The following is a 26,638-nucleotide window of genomic DNA, read 5'->3' on the forward strand; positions in this document are numbered from 1 at the left end:
TTGTGCATGCAACTCTCAGATTGGAAACTTTGTTATTTCTTAAGTGTTAAGGTTGCTTTGGATATTCAGATCAATACTTATCATAGTGGGCCCTTCCCCCTCCCTTAATTATGGCAGAAATCTTTGGGTTTTCTGTTTTCATGTGAAAGTGGCAGACAAAAAATGGGACGCCAAAAGCAAACAAAGCCGAGACTCGAGAGGTTTGCGAGTGAATGGGGGGACGGGCAAGGATTCGGCCAGAGTCAGCAGATGAATTAGGTGCATGTTTCCTTTATAGAATATTATTACAATATATAACATTAATACAAGTCTACATATCTGCTCTGCCCATTCTCCTGTAACACTAGACTACTTTCAGATTGTCGTGAGATGGTGCATAGGAAGCAATAGGTTGTTAGCTTTTGTCAGTCCCACGTTGATTATACGTGTCCTGATAATGCTAAACCACAGTATAGTGAGGGGCAGAGTAGCATTGTCCGCCTAACATTGGCAATGGTCTAGCCATTGCCAAGTCTAAAATTTACCTAGAATCTTAAGTTTTAGCTATAATATCAATTTTTGACTAGGTGAGTCCACATTGGACTAATCATTATAAAGTTAAAATAATAATATAATATTATTTTTTTTTTTTTTTTGCAAATACAATTTATATATTTTTTAAATCTTCATACTTTGTAGAAATAATGTATCTACTCTATCAATCAATAGAAATAATGTGCATGTCATGCATGTTTTACCATTCAAAGAGAGAGGAAAATGATTAAATAATTAAATATTACTTTCCATTGTGAATAGTAACTAGCCATATTTTGAGAGGACTTAAGATTTACTATTCATCAAGTCTTAAGCTTTGGATCATTAGCTATTCCAATGTGGAGGCTTTTTCTCATATTTAGCTAAAGTTTAGACTTGCATTGACATTTGGTTAGTCCATTGCCAATGCTCTAATACATGGGTTTTGACGAAGGCTACTATTTTTTTTTTTTATAACAACAGATGTCATTTCAATAACATTTATTGAAAGAAGACATATAAATTTGACTTTAAACAATAAATCAATTATAAACATTAGTAGAAATTCAGTACACTATTATGAGTGACATAGTCCAGTCCAGACAGTTTATATCTAAAGACCGAAGTCAAAAAGATAGTACAACTCTATTTCCTACAGAGTTTACAATAACTAAACATAAAACTTTATACTCAATTAGACGGAGTATGGAGAAACCAAATCCCAACATCACAGACTAAACGGAGGGGGGATAACATGACGAAGGCTACTAGAACCATGGGGTTCGAGTAATCTAGATACAATCGTACAGTGATATATAAATACTATACATTCTTTTTAAAAAAGAGTGATCGTTAAAAAGTTAATTTTTTATATAAGTCTTATATTCATTTTAAAAAATAATATTTACAGTTATAGAATGTACAAATATCACATATTTATTTTGAAAAAATTAAATAAATATAAAATTCACATAAAAAAATCAACATTTTAACGAAGAATTTCATTTTCTTTCAAAAGAAATGTCTGATGCATGCATAATGATTGTATCAGGCATTGCTCTTTAAAATATTGTTCAAGTGTAGAACTAATAGCTTGCAGCGGGAACACATTAACAACAAATGACTTGGAAGGTTAAGAGCTTGAGAGATTGAGATACAGATGGAATTCTTAATTTCTATGCACAGTTTATAACAAGCAGTCGTAATTTGCTTACATTGAAGAAAGAATCTTTTTTTTTTTACTCCGTATTTTTCAGGTTTGAAAAAGATCACCTTGACCTTGTGCTGCTACCTTCAGCCAAGCCTTTGTGATGGCTGAAGAAAAATGTATACAAATAATGCTGGATGTTCCAATTCCTTCCCTGCTAGCTAGCTAGCTAGCTATCATATGTAGCTTAATAACCACTCGAGGCTCTGTTTCAGCAAATACGGGTATCAAGACTTGGAGCTTTAGCGTGCTAGTTATGACGAATAATATTACAAAATTGAAAAATTAATGAAAATAAATAAATAAAAAGTTGTAGCGTTTAACATTGCTCTAGAGCAATTTATTTTACTCTCCATACCTCTATGCATTCATTTAAATCTTGATCTTCTGTTCTGATGTGAGTCTGCAAAAATCATATGGTGAAAATAGTAAGAATTTGGATTTTTTATTTTTATTTTTTCTGTAAGGGCACAATCTCATCACGATGAGGCCAGTTGGCACAACCCAGTGTCGGGTTTTCTGATATTTTATAGAGAACTGAAACCAGAATTGAGTAATATAACAGAGCTACCGGACTATAGTAATGTAACGTAATAGCCCTTGTCATTTTTGAAGGGTTAATTATATTTGTCGTCTTTTTTAACCATCTTTGAATGTTGCGTCAAATGATTCACAGATAAATAAAAAATAAAAACTAATTTTTCAATCAATTAAAACTATATTAGAAGATGATAAAAAAAATAAATAAATAAAGCTTGAAACGAAGATTTTAGGGTGGGGGACTGCTACCAGGGGCAGGGGTTGTGTAATCCACTAGTTCTTAACCATGAGATAAGATGAGATGGTTTTAGATGAATTAAATAAAATATTATTATAATATTATTTTTTAATATTATAATTATTTTGAGATTTGAAAAAGTTGAATTGTTTATTATATTTTATATGAGAATTTAATAAAATTGTAATGATGAGTTGAGAATGTTTCTATATCCAAATGGAGACTCTGTGAACACTTCAAGCAGTAAAACAAACCGGCTCTTCTCATTAGACACTTAGAAGTAACTAACCTCAAGATTCGATGTAGCTAATAATGTCTTATATATTCCAAGCATGGATATGTACCTTGATCACTTTTTGGTGGAATGCTTCTTGACTGCTCTCTAGAGAAGCCAATATGACAAGAACAGCTGCAACTGTTGACGGCCAGTAGCAAAGCTGCTCACCAGCCAAAACGACCAGCACAGCCAGGAACTTGGCCCTGTTCTCCACCTCTGCGTCAGCTTTAGAAACTTTAAGGTAGAACCTATGGTATATGTCGTATAAGCATTAGTAGGTAGAGGAAACATTACAAGCTGCTTTAAATGTTGACCGAACACGTCCTAAGATATAATGATGGGTATAAGGATGTACCACAAGAAGTTGTAGATGGTGGGCAAGAAACACTGGAAATTGAGGAGCTCCTGTACTAACCATTCCATGGCCACCACTTCGCATCTGCTGTACACATTGCTCCCTATGCAGAAATTATCTTCCCGCACACTACAAAATACCCCCATCAGAAAAATTGCAGTTAGTAAAATTCTCATTTATCTGGACAACCATAGAATTTTAAGTCATTCATCTGGGCAGACGGTAGAATTCTACTAATCGTTTTAGCTTCGAAACCTGTTGTGAGGCTGATTCTCTTCAATCCTGGTGGCTAAGGTAAGACAGGCTATTCCAACAATTTGAAGGTTCCTCTCGTCTCTGAAGAATCCTTTGCTTAGGAATCGGTCTAGGAGGCCAACTCCTAGGAACATCGTCTCCTGCTGAAGCCTCTTTTCGGTAGATTGCTGCCGGTTCATACCAAAGTGCATACATTAGCAACTAGCATGTAGCACAAACAAATTAGTGACTAATGAAAAAATGTAAATCGGCCGGCCACCTCCCACCTTTCCCGAATCCTAGTACCATTGAAAAACCTCTTAAATAATTAAAGAAAAACCAAAATAGAGATGGCTGATATAAATGCACTAGTCCAATACTGCTATTTTGTCCAGTTATGAGTTTCTTTGGATTTTAGATCATGATAAATCTATGCTTGCAGCTTGGTACTTGGCGCCAAAGTTAGTCATTAATTACTCTTTAAAGGAACCAACAGGGGGCATAGAAAATTCGAGAGGAAAGAAAATTGTCTATCTTTCACATATATATTTGATGTAACAGATCAGGTTTTTCAAACCCAACACACTGTATCATCCACACTACTTGTGTATACGAAGACTCGTGAGGAAAAATCGTCCAACAAACATGTACTTAACACTGACAGCCTATACGCCATTTGGTGCTCTCCACATCCTATAGGTTCAGTTAGTAAGGAAATGCTAACTAAAACTATAGTGCCACAAGATTACGTGCTACTGGAGACCCTTGCTAATGTTTAATGACCAAACCGCCCTCAGAACATTTGTCGAATCCGCTTTACGATTGTGGCACAGTCCCACAGGGTTCCGTATCAGTTGCTGGCCAGTAGAAGAAAAACAAAACTCGTTAGTTCTAACTACCTAGCGAACACTTGAGCAGTGTCCCGATGGATCAATACACGAGAAAAGTGCATACAATGATGCGTCAGTTTCCCTGCGGTATGACTTTTCACAAAATGACTTGAAGGACCAATGATTGCTAAAAGAAAGAAAAGAATAGAACGGTCAATTTAGAGAATACTTTGCCTCTCCCTAATTTATTCTGTGCTTTCGTTGAACGTTTTCCCACTTTGCAAGTGTATAACTATCTCGGAGCACACTGAAGTGAGAAAGCTCGCTAAAACGGAATAGATTTCGTTTCCAACTACGGGGATTGATACATGAAGAAAGACGTCTGTGGAGGCACTGACCTCAACGATCCAGTGGACCATTTGTGACCGTTGTTGGAGGACGAGATCGCCGTACTCCGTCCGGGAGCAGTACTCCTCGGCGTAGTTATGCAGAGACACTGTCCTCCTCTCTCTTTCTCTCAACGCCTTGTAACTCTCTTCGTCCGCCTCATCCTCGAACCTCATATACTAATTGAAGATTTTCGAATACAAAGTACATCAAATAAGACAATCCGTAAATGAAGATACGCTATACTAACTTAAAAATGAAAAGACGTAATATATTCCTGTGTCTGGTTGCCGAGGAGATGAATATAAAGAAAGCAGAAACCAAAAGAAGTGCAAGTGAAAGCTCACAGTTGCTTGATCATGATGCTCATTTTCTAGGGGTGTAACACTTCCTCTGTCTAGAGAAGTTGTTGACCGCGAGAATTCCTCTCTGTACTGAAGGAGCAGGGAGAAAGTATGTGAAGAAGTTGAATCTGCCTCGGACCGCTCGGAAAATTGGCTTCCAGAATCGAATGAAGACGAAGTGTAATCGGAAAACTCCTGTTCCGAATTTTCCAGGAAAAATTCCGATTGTAGATCAGAAAACGCTGTCCCGTGACTGGAAGAATACTCGGACATGTCCTCGTACGAGAATTGTTCTGTACATGCGAGATCAGAGTCGAATTGTAAGTTCTTTTGCTTCTGATCCACCGTCGACTCCGAGTTAGGAATCATGAAATTCGCATCGAAGAGATTTCCTGAAATTTCTGAAAGGTCAAATTCCAATGCTCTGTTTTCAGTTTGTTCTGTTGCTTCCTCACCTAAATTCGCCACAGAGCATGATTCGACACCAGAGCTAACCGGAACGATCTGTTTAAATTTCGACGGAATGTTCATGTTTCTGGCACTGAATATCGTATATACATCGGAAAGTTGCCTAACACAAGAAATCTCCGATTTGGAGACCACTTCAGAGCCGTCATTTCCTTCAATCTCTTTCACATTTTCACTTCCTTTTCCACTTTCGCTCTTTAACTTGGAGCTAGTCTCTCGAAAAATTGCAGCATCAGCTCCTGAACTTGACTCCACACATGACAACTCGGGCACGTCCACTTCACCACCTTTTCCTTCATTTTCCTTCCTTCTGTAACACGATCTGGTAACTCTACGAATCCGCGCATCACGAACAACCTCACTTGCACGAACTAGAACTTTAGAACCTCTAATATCACCGAGCTGTTCTTTCCTCGATTTCAGCCTCGCATTGCTCTCCAATCCAACCGAAACCCTGCTGGAATCGCATGAAACTTCGCTACCGAAGTAGGAGCACGAGGTAGAGTCCAGAGAAAAGGAAAAACCAGAATTCTTCAAAGGAATAGCTAATAAATCAAGAGATGAATATAGGATAGGAGAGAACTGAGATCTTCTCCGGCGAGGTAGCTCCGAACGGAGCTTCTTCTTGATGATATACGGCACGGGTTCCGCTTCGAGACGTCGCTTCGCTCGGTTCAATGTGAATCTCATTGTGAGTGGTCGTTTGAGTTTGGGTTTCTGATTGAAGTTTGGGAGAGAGTATTCGATTTAATTTGGAGATACTGATTCGGTTTTGGTGAGAGAGAGAGGGGAGGGAGAGGGAGATGGAGGAGGTGTGAACGGTTATGGAAGTTGAGGCCTGCAGAGTCTTGAATTGGAGTACGGACGGCTTTTATATGATGTGGACCCACGTCAGCATGAGTTCTGTGGTCGACGTGGCCACCTATAAGTGCTGTCTTCGTAATCTTCTCATCATTATATACTGTATTCTCTTATTAATTTCGACAATTATGTTTTTTATTTATTTTTTGTTAAAAATAAAAATTAAATTTAAAATCTTAACCGAACGTATGAATTTGAACTTTTGCGGTTTAAAAAAAAGTGAGATGTGATAAAAAAGTTTTAGATGAGTTGAATAAAATATTATTATAATATTATTTTTTAATATTATTATTGTTTTAAAATTTGAAAAAATTGAATTTTTTATTATATTTTGTGTGAGAATTTAAAAAAATTATAATGATGAGATAAGATAAAATAAAACATTTTTAGAATCAAAATGAGACTAAATCTTCAATTTTTATAATTGTATGAATTGAAAAAAGAGTAATATTAAATACAAAGTTCAAATAGACAAGTCTCATATAAGTCTTTTATAAAATAATGGGTCTCATAAATAAAGAATAGTTTTTTTTTTCACTTTTTTAAGGTCGGGTCCACATTTTTTACAAAGATTATATGAAATTTGTCTATTTGAAACTTGTACAAATCACTTCTCTTGAAAAAATGATAGATGGAAAGTGTAAAATATGATTTCCCAAATTCCCACAAACAAAAATAAAACACAACATTTTCTATCAAAAATAATAAAACATAAAACACAACAAGAAAAACCTCGCCTTTTTTTTTTCTGCCACCATATTTATTTAACTTTCTAATTAAAAAAATGTAAAGATAACATAATTAGTAACGAAATAATTAAACTTTTTAATATTTTTTCATGAGAAATGATACTTACAGTTTTAAAATGTGTAAATCTCACGCACTATTTTTGAAAAAAATAGAGAAATCTAAAACCCACATGAAAAAATATTTTTTAATAATAAATCTTATTTTTTTTAAAAAAAATACTCGCACACTCTATAAATGAAAATATTATTTTCTTTTTTATAATGTATGTTGGACTATATATAATATTTAATATTATAAAATTGAGTCTATATACAATTATTAATATATTTATCAAGATAGGGGTATTAATATATTAAATTAATATATTCATTTTTCTTCTTTAGCAAAAAAACTATATGGTCAATGTTAATTACAAAGAAGGATATTAAATAATAAAAACTTAAGATAAAAATGAAAATACTTATAGTGTACAAACGATAAAATATAAAAGAACAAAAAGTAATCTTGAAGAGGACTCCAAGAAAATACAAAAATTATAAATTCTTAACATCTTTCTAAAAAGAAATATTTTAAATGGATAATAAGGGAGTTTGTTTAAAGAGAAAATCTATTTGAAAAGGGAGTTAGCACACTTTTTTTTAACACGCTCAGCACACTACCGATGTGGAAGATTTCCACGTCAATTGTGCTAAAAAATAATTGGTCTTTTTTGAAAAAAAAAAACACTATAAGTGGTGTGCTGCACACCATCTTCTTTGTAGCAAAATTCTAGTTTAAATCTCTTGAGGAAAAAATAATATTTTTTGTATATTTTTAAAAATACACCTTATAATTGTTTTTATTTTATGTAAAAAAAATCTTGGGGGTGGTGACCTCCTCCCATATTTGCCCCTGAGCAGCTCTTCATTCTCTCTAAATTCTCCCAAACTTCAGAATCGGCTTGAGAGGGTGGGAGCTTAGGCTCCTTCCCTTCCCCTCTCGGTTTTTTTCTTGTGCAGTGTTTAGATTTTGTTTTTTTATTTTTTTAGGCCAAATAAAGGGAGAATCGTCGTTCAAGACTTTTCGGCACCTAATAGCCAACACGTGCCCTACCAGGAGGTTGCCCAGCTGTCGAACTACACGACCACCAAATGTGGCTCCAACCAGAGTGGAGTGTAGCCCGCACGCGTGGGTCAAAAAATTCAGAGCTCCCTGACATGTGGCTCTTACGCGCCACCAATGAGCCCTCTGCCGCTGCAATGTATGGCTACTCCCGAACCAGCAACTCTAGATCTCCCAAGATCGACCATCGGTTCTCCCTCCAACCGCCTTTTGTGCACTATTTTTTATTTTTTACAGTGTTTTCACAATGTAGTTTATTTTACGCTCTGTCTTTATTTTCAAGAAAACAAAAATCCAAAAACGTAGTGTCTTCGGACTAATGTCCAAAAGGTGTTCTCTCCCCTCCGCTTAGGCGGTGATGATGGGGTTGTTTTTCTCCATATTCCGATTAACCGAGTATGAAGTTTTGTTACTTGGTTACTGCAACATCTGTCGTGAACAAAGTTGTGCTATCTCTTAGATTTTAATTTTTAGAGATTTATCGTCTAGACTAGACCATGTCAGTCACGAAAGTGTACTGAAAAACTACTAATGTTTATAAATGACTTATTTTTTAAGTCAACTTTGTATATCCTCCTTTAATGAATGGAATGAGATCCGTTATTATAAAAAAAAAAATATATTCACCCCTGAGCATGAGTGTAAATAAAAAAAATGTTTTTTTATAATAAATAAAGAATTTAAAATAAACAAAATGCGCCCAGTTCTGACCACCCTCACGGTGGCAAAAACATGAACATTGGTGGATGAATGACAACCAATGGCCACATTGAGTTTTGCAACTCATAAATTTTTTTAAATTAATTGAATTCTTCTACTCATCATCCATACAACACATATTTAGTAAGAGAAAAAAATTAAAAAAATTAAAAAATTATGTTTAGTGTATAATGTGAAGATGAGTTAAATTTTTCTTTTAAGTAACTTGTACCATGGGCTATTATTCCTAAAACAATTGCACATAAACTTAATCCTAAGTCGGCCATAACACAAGGGCGTTGGACTAAATTTATTTTAACTATCCAAAACGCAATTACAGTCTCATGATAAATTGATAATATATTAAAAGGAAAATATTCTAGCCACAAAATGATTACACAAAAATAATTCTATAAATTAATATAGATTGATGTGGTTCGTTAAAGTTAATTTTATTGTAAAGCAGATCTGGCGGATTGCATAAAACTACGTCAGTTTGTAGACTACTTTTATATAATCATTTTGTGCACTTAACACTCCTCATATTAAAAACGTGTATTCATCTTATCTCCAATACTTCGTATCATTTTTGCAGCATATATAGTCTCGTTTAGATAGTGAAAGTATTTCATCTTATCTCATCTCATAATTATAACATTTTCAAATTTTTATGCAAAATATAATAAACAATTCAACTTTTTGAAATCTCAAAACAATAATAATATTAAAAAATAAAATTCTAACAATATTTTATTCAACTTTTAACTTTCATCTCAATTCATTTTATCTAAATTCATTATCCAAACGGCACCTAATCACAACACGTGACCCAAATTCCCAGACTGCCAAAAAGAGAATATCTCCATGGGATTAGATGCACGAACTTATCATCCTCTTACTTATTGCTATAAATGGTAGGGTTGTGCAAAAAACCCGTTAAACCAAACAACCCGTCTGAACCGATCAGATCCGTCCGACCAAATACAGTTTTGCTTCAGTGTCGGGTTGAACCCGATAAATGACGGGGCAGACCGACTCTTAACATTCTTAAGTGTTCAAATGAAAATCCCTAGCGCAGCAATCCATTTCTGAAAATGAAAAGAAGCTTTTTGTTGACGTTGGTTATAGTGGCGGCCTCGTCCGTTGGAGTTGTTACGTTTCTTTTGATTCTTCTGGTTTGGCGGTGTTTTTGTTTTAGAGAACGTAAAGATTTCGCACCAAAAGCTCCAAGCTTTCGAGCAACAGTAGGGAGTTCTGCAAGAGTTCAACAAATAGTGAGTTTAAATCATCAACCTCGATACTCAGATGTCAGAAGAAGAGGGAATCAGTACATTTTCGCACGAGGGGTTTCGGTGAAACCTCTATTTAGTTGGGTTGATCATCCATCACTGGTTAACGATGCCGTCGAGAATGGATGGTCTCAATTTGCTTTCACCGGCAACAAATCCTCGACGACAAGATCAACGTTGCTGGGTTTCTGCACTGTCGGTGATCAAGGAATCGAGACCGAGGCTGAAAACAGTGAGCATAAGCCAACCTTCCATGGCTGCTGCGTCTGTAGTTAGGGCAGAGTTCTTCACCACCTCCCTCCTCCGCTCGCCATTTCCCACGTTCCAAATCTCTTCTCTCCGCCCAAAAACTCAAGTGACTTGCAACAAACAGAGTGATTTAGATATCTTTTCAGTCCCTTTTTTGTTTGTCTGAGCTTTAATTAGTCAAGAGTGTAGTGATGTAGTGCGAACGCTGAGCGGATTCGTTTTCGACCAGACCTGACTATTATGGGTTAGGTTGTTTTTGTTCATAGTATGCGGACGGATCGGGTCGGGGCCAAAACCAGTACAGGTTGGACGGTGTGCAGGCCTAATAAATGGATCGAGGATATAGAAGTTGAACAAGTCAATTGATAATGTTGGTTTCAATTCTAAACTATGAGCCATTCCACATGTTGCCTTGGAAAGAACTATTTACATATTAGAAAAGATATCAACAACCTCAGATAATCTGCAAGAGATAATTCCTGAGTTCTTGGAATGCCATTTCTTTGAAATATTGTGGAGGGAATCCTATTGGCGCTTGAATACACGACAATTGGCAGCAAATCACATAAAGGGAATTAGAATCATTTTAAATCTTTTTTATATGCTTAATATCCACCCTGATGAAGCCAACGATGAATTCTATGATCTACTACATACAAGTTGGCATAAAAATAGACTACTTGTTATACGACTCATTATAATTTTATTATTGTAGTTGATGATATAGAAACTTTCACATTAACGATGTGCATGCTGAGTATGTCAATAGAGTAGATTTCAAATAGATTTTTTCTTTTTTTTTTCGCTAACTATATTATTTTATTTACAATTAATACCATGAATATCATGTCGTGGCTTCTAATGAACGAACTAGAGAAAATCGAATGTGGGGGGAGACACAGTGAAGAAAGAAAAGTATTACAGTCATAAAAACATAATATAAAAATAAACTTACAAACTAATATGATTTCGTATAATATTTTATATTTATTTAATAATAAAAGTAATTTTACAATCTAATATATTATATCAAAATACGTTAATTTGTTAGTTTATTTTCGTAAAATCTCTTTGTGGCTAATTAAAATATTGCTAGCGAATAAAACCTATAAATATTGTAAAGAAAACTGACAATAAAGAAGTAAAGAACCATGTGCAAGAGGGAAGAACCATGGACATTGCCCGTGGAACCACAGAGAGGGAGGACTTATGTCAGCAACAATTTGTCATGACGAAGAAAACTCCTCCATGCTAAGACCTAGCTACCGATGTCATCCAAATGATCCTAAGGTGGGAGAAGCTAAATCAGCTCTCATGGCTATATACGAAGGAAACAAGGAACTTTAATCAGGAGATATTTCTCTATAAGTCATCACGGTCATTTAGAATGAGGAGTGAAAAAGTAAAGAAAAAAGGCAATGCACACCAGGTGTTTGAATAAAGTTCTTTGAAGAACTTTCTTACAGAAACATGCTTTTCATTTCAGAATATTCTCTTCTTTGCAGCACAGTATACACGAGGATAGTATATATAAACTTTTACATAACAGAATTTACAGTCTATTGCCATGCATCATTTGACACCTATCTAGCCTAGTCATTGTTTCCGTTACAAGAAGTTTCTGTAGACTTATTCTTCACTATTCTAGAAGGGTCTTTGGAGGCACACAATTCTGCTGCCTTAACATCCCGTCATGATGCAAGTGGCACTGAGGTAAGAGTGAGGCTTGATCGAAGGTGCAAATAACGGTTTGGTGAGAGAGGTTTTGTAAGGATATCAGCGATCTAATCTTTGCTGGACATGAATGATACTTGAAGGGATTTTACTGCCACTCTTTCACGTACAAAATGGTAATCAAACTCAACATGTTTGATCCGAGAATGCATAATTGGATTCATAGACAAGTAGGTGGCACCAAGGTTGTCACACTATAGCGTAGGAGGAGAAGAGAGAAAGACACCAAGTTCTCCTAAAAGAGACTGCAACCAAAGAAGTTCACAAGCAATGTTAGCAACAGATTTATACTCGGCTTCTGTGGAAGATTGAGCAATTGTGGGCTGTTTCTTGGATCCTCAAGAAATCAAATGATTCCCAAAATACACATAAAAACCACATGTGGATCGACAATCATATAGGTATCCGACCCAGTTAGCATCAGAGAAGGCAGATAATTGATGAGAGGAAGTGGGGGAAAAATAGAGACCGAGTGTTATTAAGATAACGTAGAATACGTTCGACGTCTGTCCAGTGGGGAAGCCGAGGACTATGCATATATTGACACACATGATTCACAACAAATGAAATATTAGGACGAGTAAAAGCAAGATACCATGAATCTAGGCTCTCTCATCAAACCCAGTCTTTGCTTTTAGGAACCACTATCGCAGTTCATAATACCACCAAAGTACCACCTCCTGCTAATTTCTCCCGTGGTCGTGGAAATGATTTCCGTGGGGGACGTTGAGGTCGTGGAAATGGCAGGGGTATTCTTCCTAGTCCACGCCCACCTCAACAACTGTTTAATTTTTTTTCCCTCTCACTCTGATAGCATGAAAAAGTAAAGAAAAAAAGGCAATACACACTAGGTGTTTGAATAAAGTTCTTTGAAGAACTTTCTTACAGAAACTTGCTTTTTATTTCATAATATTTTCTTCCTTGCAGCACAATATACACAAGGACAATATATATAAATTTTTACATAATAGAATTTGCAGTCTATTGCCATACATCATTTGACACCTGTCTAGCCTAGTCATTGTTTCCATTACAAGAAGTTTCTACAGACTTATTCTTCACTATTCTAGAAGGGTCTTTGAAGGCACACAATTCTGCTGCCTTAACAAGGAGTAATGGTACAGGCCTCAAATATATAAGTCTTGTACAAGGTTTTTGTAAAATTGTGGATTCCATTAAGAAAAAATGAGTTTTTCGTAGTTTTTCATAATGAGACTTAACTTTTTATAAAAGATTTACGCGAGATTTGTGCATTTAGAACTTGTATATATCATTTCTTTAGAATGAGAGCCTCACATCGGATTAGAAGTTGGATCCTATAGTGAAAGACATTCTCTGAATTTTGAAGGATGTAGAATATAAAAGCACATAAAAAAATACCAATTTCATTACAAACAATATAATCAAATGCATTGCTTTGGTATGTATTATAAGAAGTGTTAACGCCTAAAAATAGCGCAACAGATCAAAATGGGAGAAAGATTCATTCTCGGCATCGCTGGAGTTGTTCGAGTCTCGATCGGTGTGGCGTGGAGCCCCCGGCAGTGGTCTGGTGCAGCTCTACGGTGTCCGTGCAGATATCCATGATGGTGAACAATAAATAAATACAGATTAAATAAATAGAGGGAGACATACAGATTTACGTGGTTCGGCACTGGGCTATATCCACTGGGTTTGGGAGGGGAGAATCCACTGTAATATGCTTGTTTACAATCTCTCATGGCCTCTCGTCCTCACTATACAATAGAGATCTGAGTTCTATCCTCTAATTTTCATCCTCTCGCTAGAGTCTCAGTGGTTAGGTTGAAGAATGTGAAGTCTCCCACAAGTTTGGCCAAAAGTCCCTGAAGTCGTATGTACATGTGCCTTTTATCTCCTGCCCCATTTACTTTATGTCACATCATCCATTTTTCCTCCTGACACACATGCCCTCCCTCATGCTTTTGTTCCCTCATTCCCTCTCTCTATTTCTTCTCTCCTAATGAGTTTCCCCTCGTTGGACTAGGCGTAGGAAATGCCATGTAGCCATACTGCAATTCGTTATGCTCTTGCCCGCTTGTGCATGGCAGGATGCAATGGGCGGGATGCATGGACGAGACCCATGGGCGAGAGAGTAACTCTAGTGGGTGAGGTACACGGCCGAGCAAGAAGTTGAGATAGATCTCGGGCAGAGGAAGGGACGTTTGTTGCTTGCTGGTTGAGTTGAGTCATGTATTAGGCCGAGGGAGGGGAGTCCATGGGTGAGAAGCGTCTGTCCAAGGAGTATATGGTTGAGGAGTAGACTGCAAAGGAGGTGGTCACCCTCCAGCGGCTGAGAAGCTTGTTGGCCGAGGTTGCTCGCCAGTGGCCGAGGAGTCTGTCCGAGGAGTTTGTTCGTGGAGTGGCTGGCCAATGATCACATGGCCGAGGAGCTTGTCCGAGAGGCCAACAGCCGAGGAAACCAGGGTAAGGAACCTGTGACCGAAGGACCTGCCCTATGGGCGAGGAGCTCGTGGGCCATTAGTTTGGTTGTGAAGGTGTGACTAGTGGGGAGGCTCCCCACTGGGATCTTTAGCAGTCGAGCAGCAAATCGCCGGCGACAGATTTCGCCAGGGGTCACGGTGGCAACGTCATGCTACCTGCCATCCCATAGTGGGGATAGGGGGCTTACAGCAACTTCGTGAGCTTGTTGAGCGCCCGCTACGTGCACCAAGTGCACTGCCGCGAGCCACCTCACGTCTGTGGTGGTGGACGGCGACAGTCTCTGACCCAGCAAAAGGTGCCGACAGTCCAAGTAGTGACCGTCGGCTGGGACAGGAGGGGGGCTCCTGGTTGTTTGTTGTGGGCTCGTCAGGAGACTACAACGTGCACCAGGTGCACTGTTGCAACCACCTCACATCTACCATAGTGGTCGGCGACCGTCTCTGACCTAGCAAAAGGTACCAGCGAGGTGCTAGTTGCCGCACAAGGCGCACAACGACCATCTGTGGCCCTTTTAGGTGTACGGCACCCCTAAGTTCGCACTATGCATGTGCCATGCATAGTTGGGACATGCATCCATGCACTGCTAGCACTTAAGTGCACAGTGCTTGCTCGCCTCCGTAAGTGCCCATAGATATATTGTATATATTTTTGTCTTTAAAATGCATACCAACAGTGTACATAAAATGCATGGAGGACTTGTAGTTCAAGTGTCCAAGGAGTTTAGGCTCCCGACTTACACATTGTGTGCATGGAAAAGCATTTAAGTGTAGTGCACTTAATCGCTTGGGTGAGGAAAGGTTCACTTGCCTCTTTTCTGTAGTAGTGTTTTTTATAAAAATAAAAGTGGAAAGGCTGAATATACTTATCTGGAAGAGTTTCATCTGCTCCTTCAGAGATTATTTAGCGCATTGGAAAATCATCATTCTTCCACTTCTAGTTTTAAAATAATCTCGATCCCACATACGACATCAACTGTTAACGCCTAAAATAGTGCAAGAATCCGGAAGGAGAGAAATATCCATTCCCAACCCGACTAGGGTTGTTCGGGCCTCGATCGGTGTGGTGTAGAGCCCCCAAAAGTGGTCCGGTGTGGCTATACGATATCCGTGCGTGCATCTATGACGGTGAATAGTAAATAAATGTAGATGAAATAAATAAAGAGAGACACACATATTTACGTGGTTCGGCACCTACCTCTACGGGGTTCGAGGAGAGGAGAATCCACTATAATATGCTTGTTTACAGTCTCTCATGGTCTCTCCATCCTCACTGTACAATGGAAATATCAGTTTTCATCCTCTCGCTGGAGTCTCTGTGGTGAGGTTGAAGAAGGTGAAATCTCCCACAAGTTTAGCCAAAAGTTCCTGAAGTCGTATGTATCCGTACTTTTTATTTCATGCCCCTTGCTTTATGTCATTTTCCTTGGTTTTATGTCAAATCATCATTTTTCCCTCCTGAAGCATTGTCCTCCCTCATGCCTTTGTGCCCTCTTTCCCCCTCTCTCTTTCTTCTCTTCTGATGAGTTCTCCCATTTGGGCTGGGCCTAGGAAATATCATGGGTCTGTTATATTTTATCTCTTATAAGAAGGATTCTCATTAACCTCACCCCTGACCATCTTCTTGATCCTACCTTTAACATTAAACCTATGTGGGGGAGGCGTTGCTCCACCCCACCGGCGTAGAACCCTCCCCCATTTTTTTCATTCATTTTTTGGCTTCTTATATATTTTTATCAATATTCTTTTAGTTTTCTTTCTATTCTTTTTATATATTTTTAAAATTTTAATTAAGTTTATTAAGGTTTTTTATTTTTATTTTTTAAGCATTTTTCTTATTTTAGTTTTTTTTTAATTTTTAAATTTTTTAAATTTTAGGAGTTTTTTAGGTTTTCTACAATTTCCTATTTTTCTATTTTGTTAGAATCTTTTGGCTATTTTTAGGTTTATTTTTTGGTTTAAATATTAAAATAGTCCTTGCACTTTGCCCTTTAAACAGATTACTCAGTGGATTTTAAAAATCAACTTTTTGAACCTTATACTCTGTTCAACTTTGAGCATTTAGATCCTTTGGTTACAAAAGGATCATCACCAAAAGGAAATCCACCACGTCACACTATTTTAAATCAGAATTGCTACATACAACCGCGGTGTAATCGGCTGAAGTGGCATTTTGCCACGTCGGATGATTTAAAAAAAAAAAAAAAAAAAAAAAAAAAAAAAAAAAAAAAAAAAAAAAAAAAAAAAAAAAAAAAAAACCCAGACGAAACATGAAGAAGAGAAAGTAGCCCAGTTAATGCAAACTGTAAGGTTGAGTGTTTTCAGTGAGTCTCCCATGGCCAAACCAGCTGTGATTTTCTCTTCAACAATGTATCAAACACTTTGCTAGCATTCTTAGCCTCCATCGCAACAGCTCTTCTGCATTTATACCGTTTCTTCCTTGATACAACCAAACCAACAACAAGTTTTTAAGACGCCAAATACAAGAAAATGAGTGAACTGAAGCTGGTTATGTACTATATCTTCAATTCCCACACTTTTTGTATATTTTTATTAAATTTCTACTAATTTTTCTAATTTTCATCTCCATCTCTACGCTCTACAGGATATCTCCATCGTTACTCGAAATATTAAAACGAGAAACTCCTTCTCTACGCTTTAGTCCCATTTAAGAAGGATCCAACGTTATTTCCTCACCTGCAAGCATATTTGCTCAATCTGCTGCCTCCAACGTTACCTTCCTCACCACAGGTCTTCTATTCCTCTTGTTTGGAATCTTCCATAAGGGGTGGCCATAATACCATAGTGGAGTAAAACAATGAGTTGTATTACCATTTCCAAGAACCCCAACTATATTACCAGAGGAGAGAAATGTAGAGGGAGAATGAGAGGAAGAAGAGAGAAGACGGTAGAAAAAATTAATAGAGAGAGGGGATGAAATGAAGGAAAGAAATGTAGAAAAAACAAAATTCATCAAAAGTAGTGCCCGGTTGCGTGGGGGTTTCCCAGCCCGGTTGCATGTAGAGTTTTTGATTTTAAATAGGGGTGTGCAATCAGGCCGAATTTTTTTTCGGTCCGGTCCAAAATCCAGAAATGCTGGTGAATTTGGGCAGTTATATGCCCGGATTGGATCCGGGCGGGTAAGATGAAACCAGATCCGATGTAGACCTTGTTACGAATCCGTTATGTAACTGGGTCTTATCTAAAAAAAATAAAAAATAATTCAACTTTTTTTAAACCTCAAAACAAAAATAATATACAAAAATTATATTATAATAATATTTTAACTTTATAATATTTATATTCATTTTTTTATCTCTCATCTCTCAAAACTCCATAAAATCAAATCATTTATTACTATTCACATATTACTTCTCTACTTTTAACAAATCTTCTCATCTCATTTTACTATCCAAACCAGGTAATCTCATTTCAACATCCAAAACCACGACTTAAGAGAAATGTTATGCTAAAATATTAACATTTTTTTTTATAATAAAGGGTCACATTTCATTCATAAAAAGGACATACAACTTTGACTTAAAAGTCAGTTACAAACGTTAATAGCTCCTCAGCACACTTTCGTGGCTGACATGGTCAAGCCCAGACGACAGAACTCTAAAGACCGAAGTCTAAGAGATTCGTCGTACACATCTCTGTCCTCGACGGAGTAAACCAATAACTTGATGACAAAACCCATACCCCGACTACGCGAGGTAGGGTGCACCAATCCCATACACCGCCAAAGTGGAGATGGGGACATACCACCAGTTCGGACCACGGTCCGCAGGGACTAAATTTTTTGATTTTTTTTTGATTTTTTATTAAACAGGACACAAGAAAATACAATGGAACACAACTAAAAACAACAGCAAAAGAAAAAGCTCCGAACGGCTGCGGAGGCGCGTACAGAACACGCGCCACCCTGGGAGAGAACCATCGACCGATCTTGGAAGTTCCGGACTCACATACCCCAGGGCGCCGCGCGTGGCGACGGTAGAGGGCCTCTCGGCGTCGCGAGAAGGCCACTCGCCGAACGCCTCCAAGTTTTTTGGCCGCGCGTGCGAGCAACTCGCCACTCCGGATGGCATCGCCTTCGGTAGACTTGAAGATCGGCGGCTGGGCAACACCATGGAGAGGCGCGTGCTGATCTATTGTCGCCGGAAAGACCAGAGCCGCTGTTCCCCCTTATTTAGCCTACATAACAAAACAACACAAAAACGGAGCGGCTGTGTGCACAGAGCGGACGAAGGTGGGGAGAGGGGGGAGGAGCCGAAGCTCCCACCCCCTCGATCCCTCGAACCAAAGCTGTATCAAGCGCTGAGGGAGACGGGTTCGAGGAGACCCGCTTCGCTAAAATATTAACATTGATCATGCATGTATGCAGTAATTTTTCTACTTTTTTCTTTTTCTTTGAAGCCGCCTTAGATTTAACCTATTTGTTATGCAACTATACTGTCTTCAGAATGCGCATTTTCACAAACATCTCGAGTCTTATTTTGACACGTCGAAGTCATATATACACCAATATTAATTAACATGCATGCATAAGTGATTGTCTCATGCAACACTATTGAAAATTTCTAGCATATTTTTCACTAGTTTTGTGATAAATTAATGCTTGGAGTAGCATTCCCAACCAAAGTTAATCTTAATTTCAATTTCCTGATATACATGTTCTTATTTTATCACCAACTAATAATTACTAAGTAAACTGAAACAATCAGTTTGGGTAAGCTTATATTGGAGGCATATATATAGTATTGAGAGTTACATCTTGATATTGTTGTGATTTATTATTATTTATTTTTTTCTATGTAAATTGATGTTTTGCATTATGATGTAAACAACAATGTAGTATGTAGTATGCATGCATTTTGTGTGTTGATGTATTATTATTTATTTTGTATAAAAAAAATAATAAAACATAAAGGCCTATAAAAAAAGCCTTTTGAATTGTTAAAAAGATTTTTTTAAAAAAAATATTTTAAAATTTTAAAAAGTGTTTAAAATATATATTTTTTTTAAATCTAGTTATTAAACATGATATTCAAATTTTAAAAAAAGTACTATAAAAATATTTTTAAAAGTTTTAAGAAGTCTTTTTAAAAACTCAAAAATAAAAAAGGTAATAACCCAGATATCCGGTTACAACCCAGATATCTAGATTTACATCCGGTTATCATCCAGATTTTTTTCAAGCTTAACCGGGCGGATAACCGCCTAGTTCTTAAAACCCAAATCTAGATCCGGTTATAGTCGGATCTAGATCTAGATCCGACTATAAAAAACAATTTTAAAAAACAATTGTCTTGGATTCAGATCTAGATCCGGTTCTACACCTCTAATTTTAAAAAACAATAAAGTTTAAAACTAAAAGAATTTAAAAATAGTCCAAGACAATTAATAAAATTTAACGGAGGTGACTACCGCCCCCTAGACATGAATTGGGGTGGTCGTGGCCATACTAGATCAACTCAAGCTGGTGTGGCCGCGACTACCCCTTGATAAGAGGTGAGGTCTAGCCTCCTCTTGATCTCTATTATTATTATTATTTAGTTTTTATTTATTTTTATAAATATTGTGACATGTGACACATTTTTATTGATTATGACGTGGTATGTGAGCCACGTGGTTGGGGTTCCCTTAGTGGGTCTAACATATCCGTATATGTAATGGAATGATTTATAAACAATCAAAATTGAGAGTATAAGAATATGATAAAATAATTAATAGTAGTGGAATATTATCAGAATATTTCATAATCATTAAGGCTTATTTGGATAGTGAGATGAGACGAGATGGTTTTAAATGAGTTGAATAAAATATTGTTAGAATATTATTTTTTAATATTATTATTATTTTGAGATTTGAAAAAGTTAGATTGTTTATTATATTTTATGTGAAAATTTAAAAAAATTATAATTATGAGTGAGATGACATGACATGAGTTTAGATAGTTTCTATATCCAAACGAATATTGTAATTTGTGTAAAGGTTAAACCACATGGACTAATTTAGTATTATCCCCCTTTTTTTATATTTTTATTTTTTGTGCTAACTTTTCTTTTTTCTTAAGAAAAAAACTTTTTAGTTACAAATGTTATATATTATTTAAATTTTCTTAGAGTGGATTTGGATTGACTCACTACTATTCACAAATTTCAAATAATAAATCTCACTATTATTTACAAACTACCTCAACTCAACTTATCTCATCTATTTTCTCAATTCAAACGGGATCTTAAAATAATTGCATACATGTCATACTCATGGCACATGTCAACTTTCAATTGGCTGACATGTGGCATTAGTATGCCACGTGACAATACTCCCCTTTGAAAATTAACATGAAATTGATGGGAATAGCAAACTTAGAGTATTTTTAAAAATTAAGGAGCCTAATGTTCAAAGGTTCAAAACTAATGTAGATTTTTGTAAATAAGTACAAGTTCAAGTACTAATTTTACAATTAACATGAATAAGAATGCAATTCATGTATTTAATCTCAAATTTCCCTTTCTTTTTTAAATACTCTATCATTCTCACCAAACACAAAGATAATAAAGGTAAGGGTTGATTACTAAAATAGTTTTTAAGGTTTGCCCTCAAGACAATTGATCTATATAGTTTAATTTCAAAATTAATTCCCAGTGGTTTCAATATTGATCAAACCAATCCTTCTCCTAACATTTCAATATTGATCAAATCAATTTTTTTGCAACTATTTTACAACTTATTTTCAAATAACTAATAAAATCATGGGTCATGCTAGCAGGCTGCCCAGCATTTACCACTGGGCAAACCACTAGTTATAAATTTTTTGTTCCTTTTTTTTATTATTTTATTTTAAGTATTTTTTAAAATTCTTAATCACTAAGAAAAAATAAAAAAATATACAATTTTACTAATAGTCATTTTCTTATTCATTAAGTAAAAAATTAATAAATAAATAAAATTTAAAATGCATGAACGGTAAGTTTGAGCTGCTTCACTAATATTTTCCTAAAATCATATCACTACATTACAAATAGATTTTAATATTACAAAATCACTGTCAATTTCTTATAGAATTGTAAAATATTTGTAAAATAGTTATAAAATTATCATTTTCCTTTTATTAATTAACTTTTAAAACTATTGATGTGACATGCCACTTAATATTTAAAATTATATTAACATCCAATAAAAAGTTATAAAAGTAATTTAAATTAGAAAAACTAAAATCAGGATTGGGAGAGGAAGGCTCTTCGCTACTCATTCCTAACATCCATTGTTAAAGGGATTTGTCGTTTCCCTATTAACTCAGCATTTTAACCACTTCGTCTTCTCCAAACGTGAAGATAACTTACCTAACCAAAATGTTCTAGCATAAAAACCCCCAATTAGTTGCAAACATGGATAGCTTTTTTAACCAAAGTGTAAGGAGATTTTCCCCTCAAGGCCCAATTAAATCCGACCCAGAGCAGAAAGCCATTAACTCGGCCTACCAGGAGGCTCCTCTGTACATGACATATAGGAGGGACGGTGCTGCAAAGGATGAGACTCGTTAATCAAAGAATCCCTTGGATAGTGTCCATTCCTCAAGTGCTTGCCTGCACAACATGCATGATATATAGGGAATCGTTGATCTACTATTGAGTCCCACATTACTCAAGTAAGACTCTTGTATTGCTTTAGCCTCTTATATAATAGTTGGACTAGGTGGCTAATGCAATACATGTATATCTTGTAAGCAAGTTTTACACTCTTGTGTATCTTGTGTACCTAATCCCAGGTACGAGAATACTCTCTCTGATTCTTAGACTCTTACTTATTTTCTACCCTCCAATAATATTTACTAACCTTGACATCAGAGGTTACTCGGTCCCGAGGCAGCCCTCTCAAAGCAGTAGTCTTTTCTACCTTATGCAGGGCCTCATTTTTGAAAGCCTGAGTTATTGGAGCTTGGCCTAAAGGTATGCGAACCACGACACTAACATTGGCGCTGTCGTGTTTTAAAGTCTTCAAAATATTTTAAATGTCCAAAATTATTTTAAATGGGGTATTTTTAGTATTATTGAACCAAACCTAATTTTCAAGTAAGCCTTTTTATATTTTTTTGGAGTCCCAAAAATAATATAGTTTTAGCAAATCATTTTAATTAAATGATTTTTGTCCTTTAAGAATATTATGTAATATTCCTTATTTCATTTTATGTTAAAAATTCTATTTATTTAGATGATTTTATTCTTTTAAAAATATTTAGCAAACTTCATCATTTTATTTTGATGAAAGATTATATTTTTAGAATTTAAACTGGGTTTTAAATTAATCATATGGTATTTCTATTTTAATTCTTATTTTTAGTTAGTTTATTTTTTGTGTTTAATTTTCACCGTTAGATCAATCTAGGGATCCCCAGATGAAGGGTTGAGATTAAATTCCAAAAATCCTAACTTTCCCCTAGAGGTGCTACCCGCCCCCTACAAGGCGGGGGGCCACCCCTATCCTGCCCTCGCATGGGTGGGGGTTGTGATTTTTCCCTCGGGCTCCGCTCCCATCCATGCAGGGGCGAGGTACCCTGTCCATTGATGGGGGTGCGGGGGTGGACCTCTAACTGTCCACCCCCCGCCCCTCCAATCTCCACAACAATTCAATGATTCACAGCACATTGAGCACAATCAAGCAATTCACAAGACCACATGCACAATCAAATCCTCTACAATTCACAATCCTATTCTCCTTTAATCTCATTCTCCAATCTCCATCCACAAATAATAAAGAAAAATAAAAAATTTGGGGCGATTCACGAAGAGATGCAAGAGTGAGTCATTGAGCCTTACTTACATTCACTCAGTGCTAAGGCTGAGATGGCGATGGAAATCTGCGACGGCGACTCGAAATGACGATGGTGATTGGTGAGGCAAACGACGAATTGGAGAGAACCGAGAGGTGAGAATTGCAGAGAGAGAGAGAGAGAGGAGAAGAGGAATCGCGAGGAAGAAGAGAAACATGGGCTTGGGGGCTCTTCGATTGGGTATTAACCCAAAATAAAAACGCCGTCGTTTTTGTGCCTAGGTATTTCTTTTTATATAATATGTATTATATATAATATATATAATTAATATATATATTACAAACGGAGCGGGGTGGGGTTCCGCCCCATCTTGCCCCTGCCTCCGCTTGAAGCCCCAGATGCGGGCGGGGCAAGCCAGGATCCCAGTGAGCTCGGAGTCGGAGGCGGGGCCCTGCTTCCCACCCCTACTTTCCCCCCTCACTTTCCCTCTTCCCTCTCTCTCCTCCCCTCCCTCCATGTCCCCTTCTCTCTCCCCGATCTCCCTTATCTCGCACGCCTCAGTTGCGGCCAGCCCCTCTTCGTCGCCGCACGTATGGCACCACCCTCGCGACGGGACTGGCAACCTTTTTCCACCTCTGATTGCCTCCCCCACCACGGATCTCTCTCTCTCCCCGAAGCATGCTTGTAGCCCCTCTCTCCCTCCTCCCTCAGTTTCTCTCCACGGCGCCGCACGCTACCATTGTGAGCAGCCCCCATGAGCTTCATTGACCACCTCTTCCTCCTCCTCCCCCAACCCCACTTCCCTCCCTTTCTCTTCCTCCCCGAGCCTCACCTTTCTCTCGGGTCTCCTAATCGCCGCCGCTGAGAGACGTCGCAAGCGACCAGCGTAGCCACCCACCACCAACTTTCCACTGGAGCCTCTGCTCCTCCCTGCCAAGCCTGAGGCCTCTCTCTCGCACTCCCTTTTTGTTCCTCTCGGGCTCAGCCCCTTTCTCCTCCTAGCGCTGCAACGACACCATTAGCACCACCATGGGCCCACGCCACACTAAGCAACCACCGCGCACCCAACCCCTTTCCCTTATCTCCACGGTGCACGGCCAAACCCAGCCACAACTCACAAGCCATTAACCACCACGGTGAGACCAAAACCTACCACTTACCGCCACCACAAAGCCCCACCAAACCCTAGCTCCAACCACCCAAACAGCCCCTCCCTACACAAATGTAGCCACCACCATGAGACCACTAGATAGCAAGCGGCACACGACAAGTCAGCCTCGACGCATGGTGGATTCCTATTCCTTTCTCTCGATAGTTATTTTATTGTGAAGCTATATTGGCGTTGTGGATTTTGCTGTTGTTGTGAAATGTGGACTGTGGTTGTGGTGTAGTTGTGAAGTGTTGGGAACTATGAATGGTGCTCTATGGAGTAGTTTGTATTGTGGCTGTAAGTAGTGTGAAATGGCGGAGTTATGCAGTTATGACGTAGTGGTGGTATGGCGTGATGTTGTGAAGTGTTGAGATTAAATGTATAGTTGTGCTGTGAGAAGAATGGGATGATTGAGTAGTTGTGCTATGGCCGGATGCCATGTGAAGTGATGGGATCACGGTGCAGCTTGGAAGTGGTTGGGAATTGTGTGAAGTGTTGGGATAGTTGTGTAGTTTGTGAAGTGGCATGATGTCAAGTGAAGAGTTGGGATTCTGAAGGTTAGGAAAGACTGTGAAGCATGATGATTGTATGTGTTTGAGTTGGATGTTGGTGTCGGGTGTATGAAGCTTGTTTACACAAGCGGGCGTTTAGTGGATTATATGTTAGACGCATGTGTAATTTGGTTAGACGCATGAGTCGGATAGACTTACCATATGTAATGGATAATCTGTCTTAAGCATGAGTACACGATGTTTAAGTCTCAATATTGGCTTAAAATTGTGTATTATGCATGATTAAGATTACGATGAAGTGTTAGTTAGATTATGCATGAATGAAGGAATGGATGTATGTATTGACTAGGTTGAGTTGTATAACTTGGTTGGTCCAAGTTATGCATCGGAAGTGACGGTTTGTAGGAAGAGTATGATGAAGGTGATTGTGTGTCTTAACTTTAAAATGATGTCAAAGTTATGTATGCATGTAGGTTGCCATCTGACACGCACATGAATGGATTGCATGAAATGTAAATAGCATGTAGCCCAAGTAAGTGTTATGTTCATATTTTTTTAGAGTTTTCTAATGATATGAAAATGAAAACTGAATGTTTCTTCTTATGATGCTTTATGAAATGATGTTTTATGAGAGTATGCTAAGTATTAATGTTTAAAATGTATGTGTATGTAAAGACCTTCTTTGCCAGCCTCCATTTATGCACCTAAAGTAATAATTGTATGCATGTGAATTGATGTTATATGTAGTAGTTATTGTTCTTATTTTTATGAAAGAAAATGTTGAGGTTTATACTTGATGCTTTTAAATGATGTTTAAATGATGCAATGAAAGTATATTTAAATGAGATTATGAAATGAATTTTAAATAATGTTATAAAAGGATGTTTAAAGAATGCTATGAAATGGTGTTTATGATGATGTTTAAGCTTAAGCTATGAAATGATGTTTACTGATGATGTTTATGCTTATGCGTTTAAATGATGTTTATGAAATGAAATTGACTGACGAATGAAATGAATGGAGTGGAAAAGATTGAAAGGAATGAATGAATGAAAGGAAAAGAAATGAATGAATGTTTTAATGTATAAAAATACAAAACGACCATGACTGACTGAATGAATGATGATACTAAAGGTCTGGGTAGATTGCAATACTGGGTAAGTAGTACCGGTAGTACACTCAGTGTTGGCCCTTTACTAAAAGGGATTCCCAACCTATGGCCCCGAGCGGAATCCGGGTCTAAAAGACCACTAACCCCAACACACGGGACGTAATAGTGTGTATCAGCCAGAGGAAAAATGAAAAGAATTAAGTTGAATGTTGTGTAATCATTTCGCTCTTTATGAATGATATACAAGGTGTGGGGAATGTTTTATGAGAAAGGAAAATATGAAAAACCCCACCTTCTAATGTTTTAAAGGAAATAAATGTTTTATGTAAAGTATGTAGATGAATTATGAATGCAGGAATGAAAACCTATGTTAGTATAGTTTTACAGTATGAAGTAATACTTATTGAGTATTCGACTTATTTTAATTTTTATGTATATCTCTCCCCCTCTCTTCTTAGAGACAAAACGAGGAAGAAGCATTAGGACGGACATGACCCAAGGGAAGTGTGACAGAAGTCTAGACAAGTTTTATGTAACGTATGAAAGAATAT

At 37.2% G+C, this 26,638-nt stretch overlaps 1 protein-coding gene across 1 annotated transcript; it reads right to left on the reverse strand.

The window, feature by feature from the left end:
- Window positions 1-1,791: 1,791 nt before the first annotated feature.
- On the reverse strand, window positions 1,792-6,083 carry LOC109021444 (cyclin-SDS). Its single transcript, XM_019004062.2, has 7 exons — window positions 4,929-6,083; window positions 4,593-4,760; window positions 3,386-3,552; window positions 3,131-3,259; window positions 2,843-3,023; window positions 2,079-2,123; window positions 1,792-1,926 (listed from the first exon to the last, which is right to left on the reverse strand). Exons 1-7 carry the CDS (start codon window positions 6,081-6,083, stop codon window positions 1,897-1,899), a joined length of 1,875 nt encoding a protein of 624 aa, XP_018859607.1. The 3' UTR covers window positions 1,792-1,896.
- Window positions 6,084-26,638: the final 20,555 nt, after the last annotated feature.

The sequence above is a fragment of the Juglans regia genome, chromosome 16 (genome assembly GCF_001411555.2).
Source record: "Juglans regia cultivar Chandler chromosome 16, Walnut 2.0, whole genome shotgun sequence".
NCBI classification, from domain to species: domain Eukaryota; kingdom Viridiplantae; phylum Streptophyta; class Magnoliopsida; order Fagales; family Juglandaceae; genus Juglans; species Juglans regia.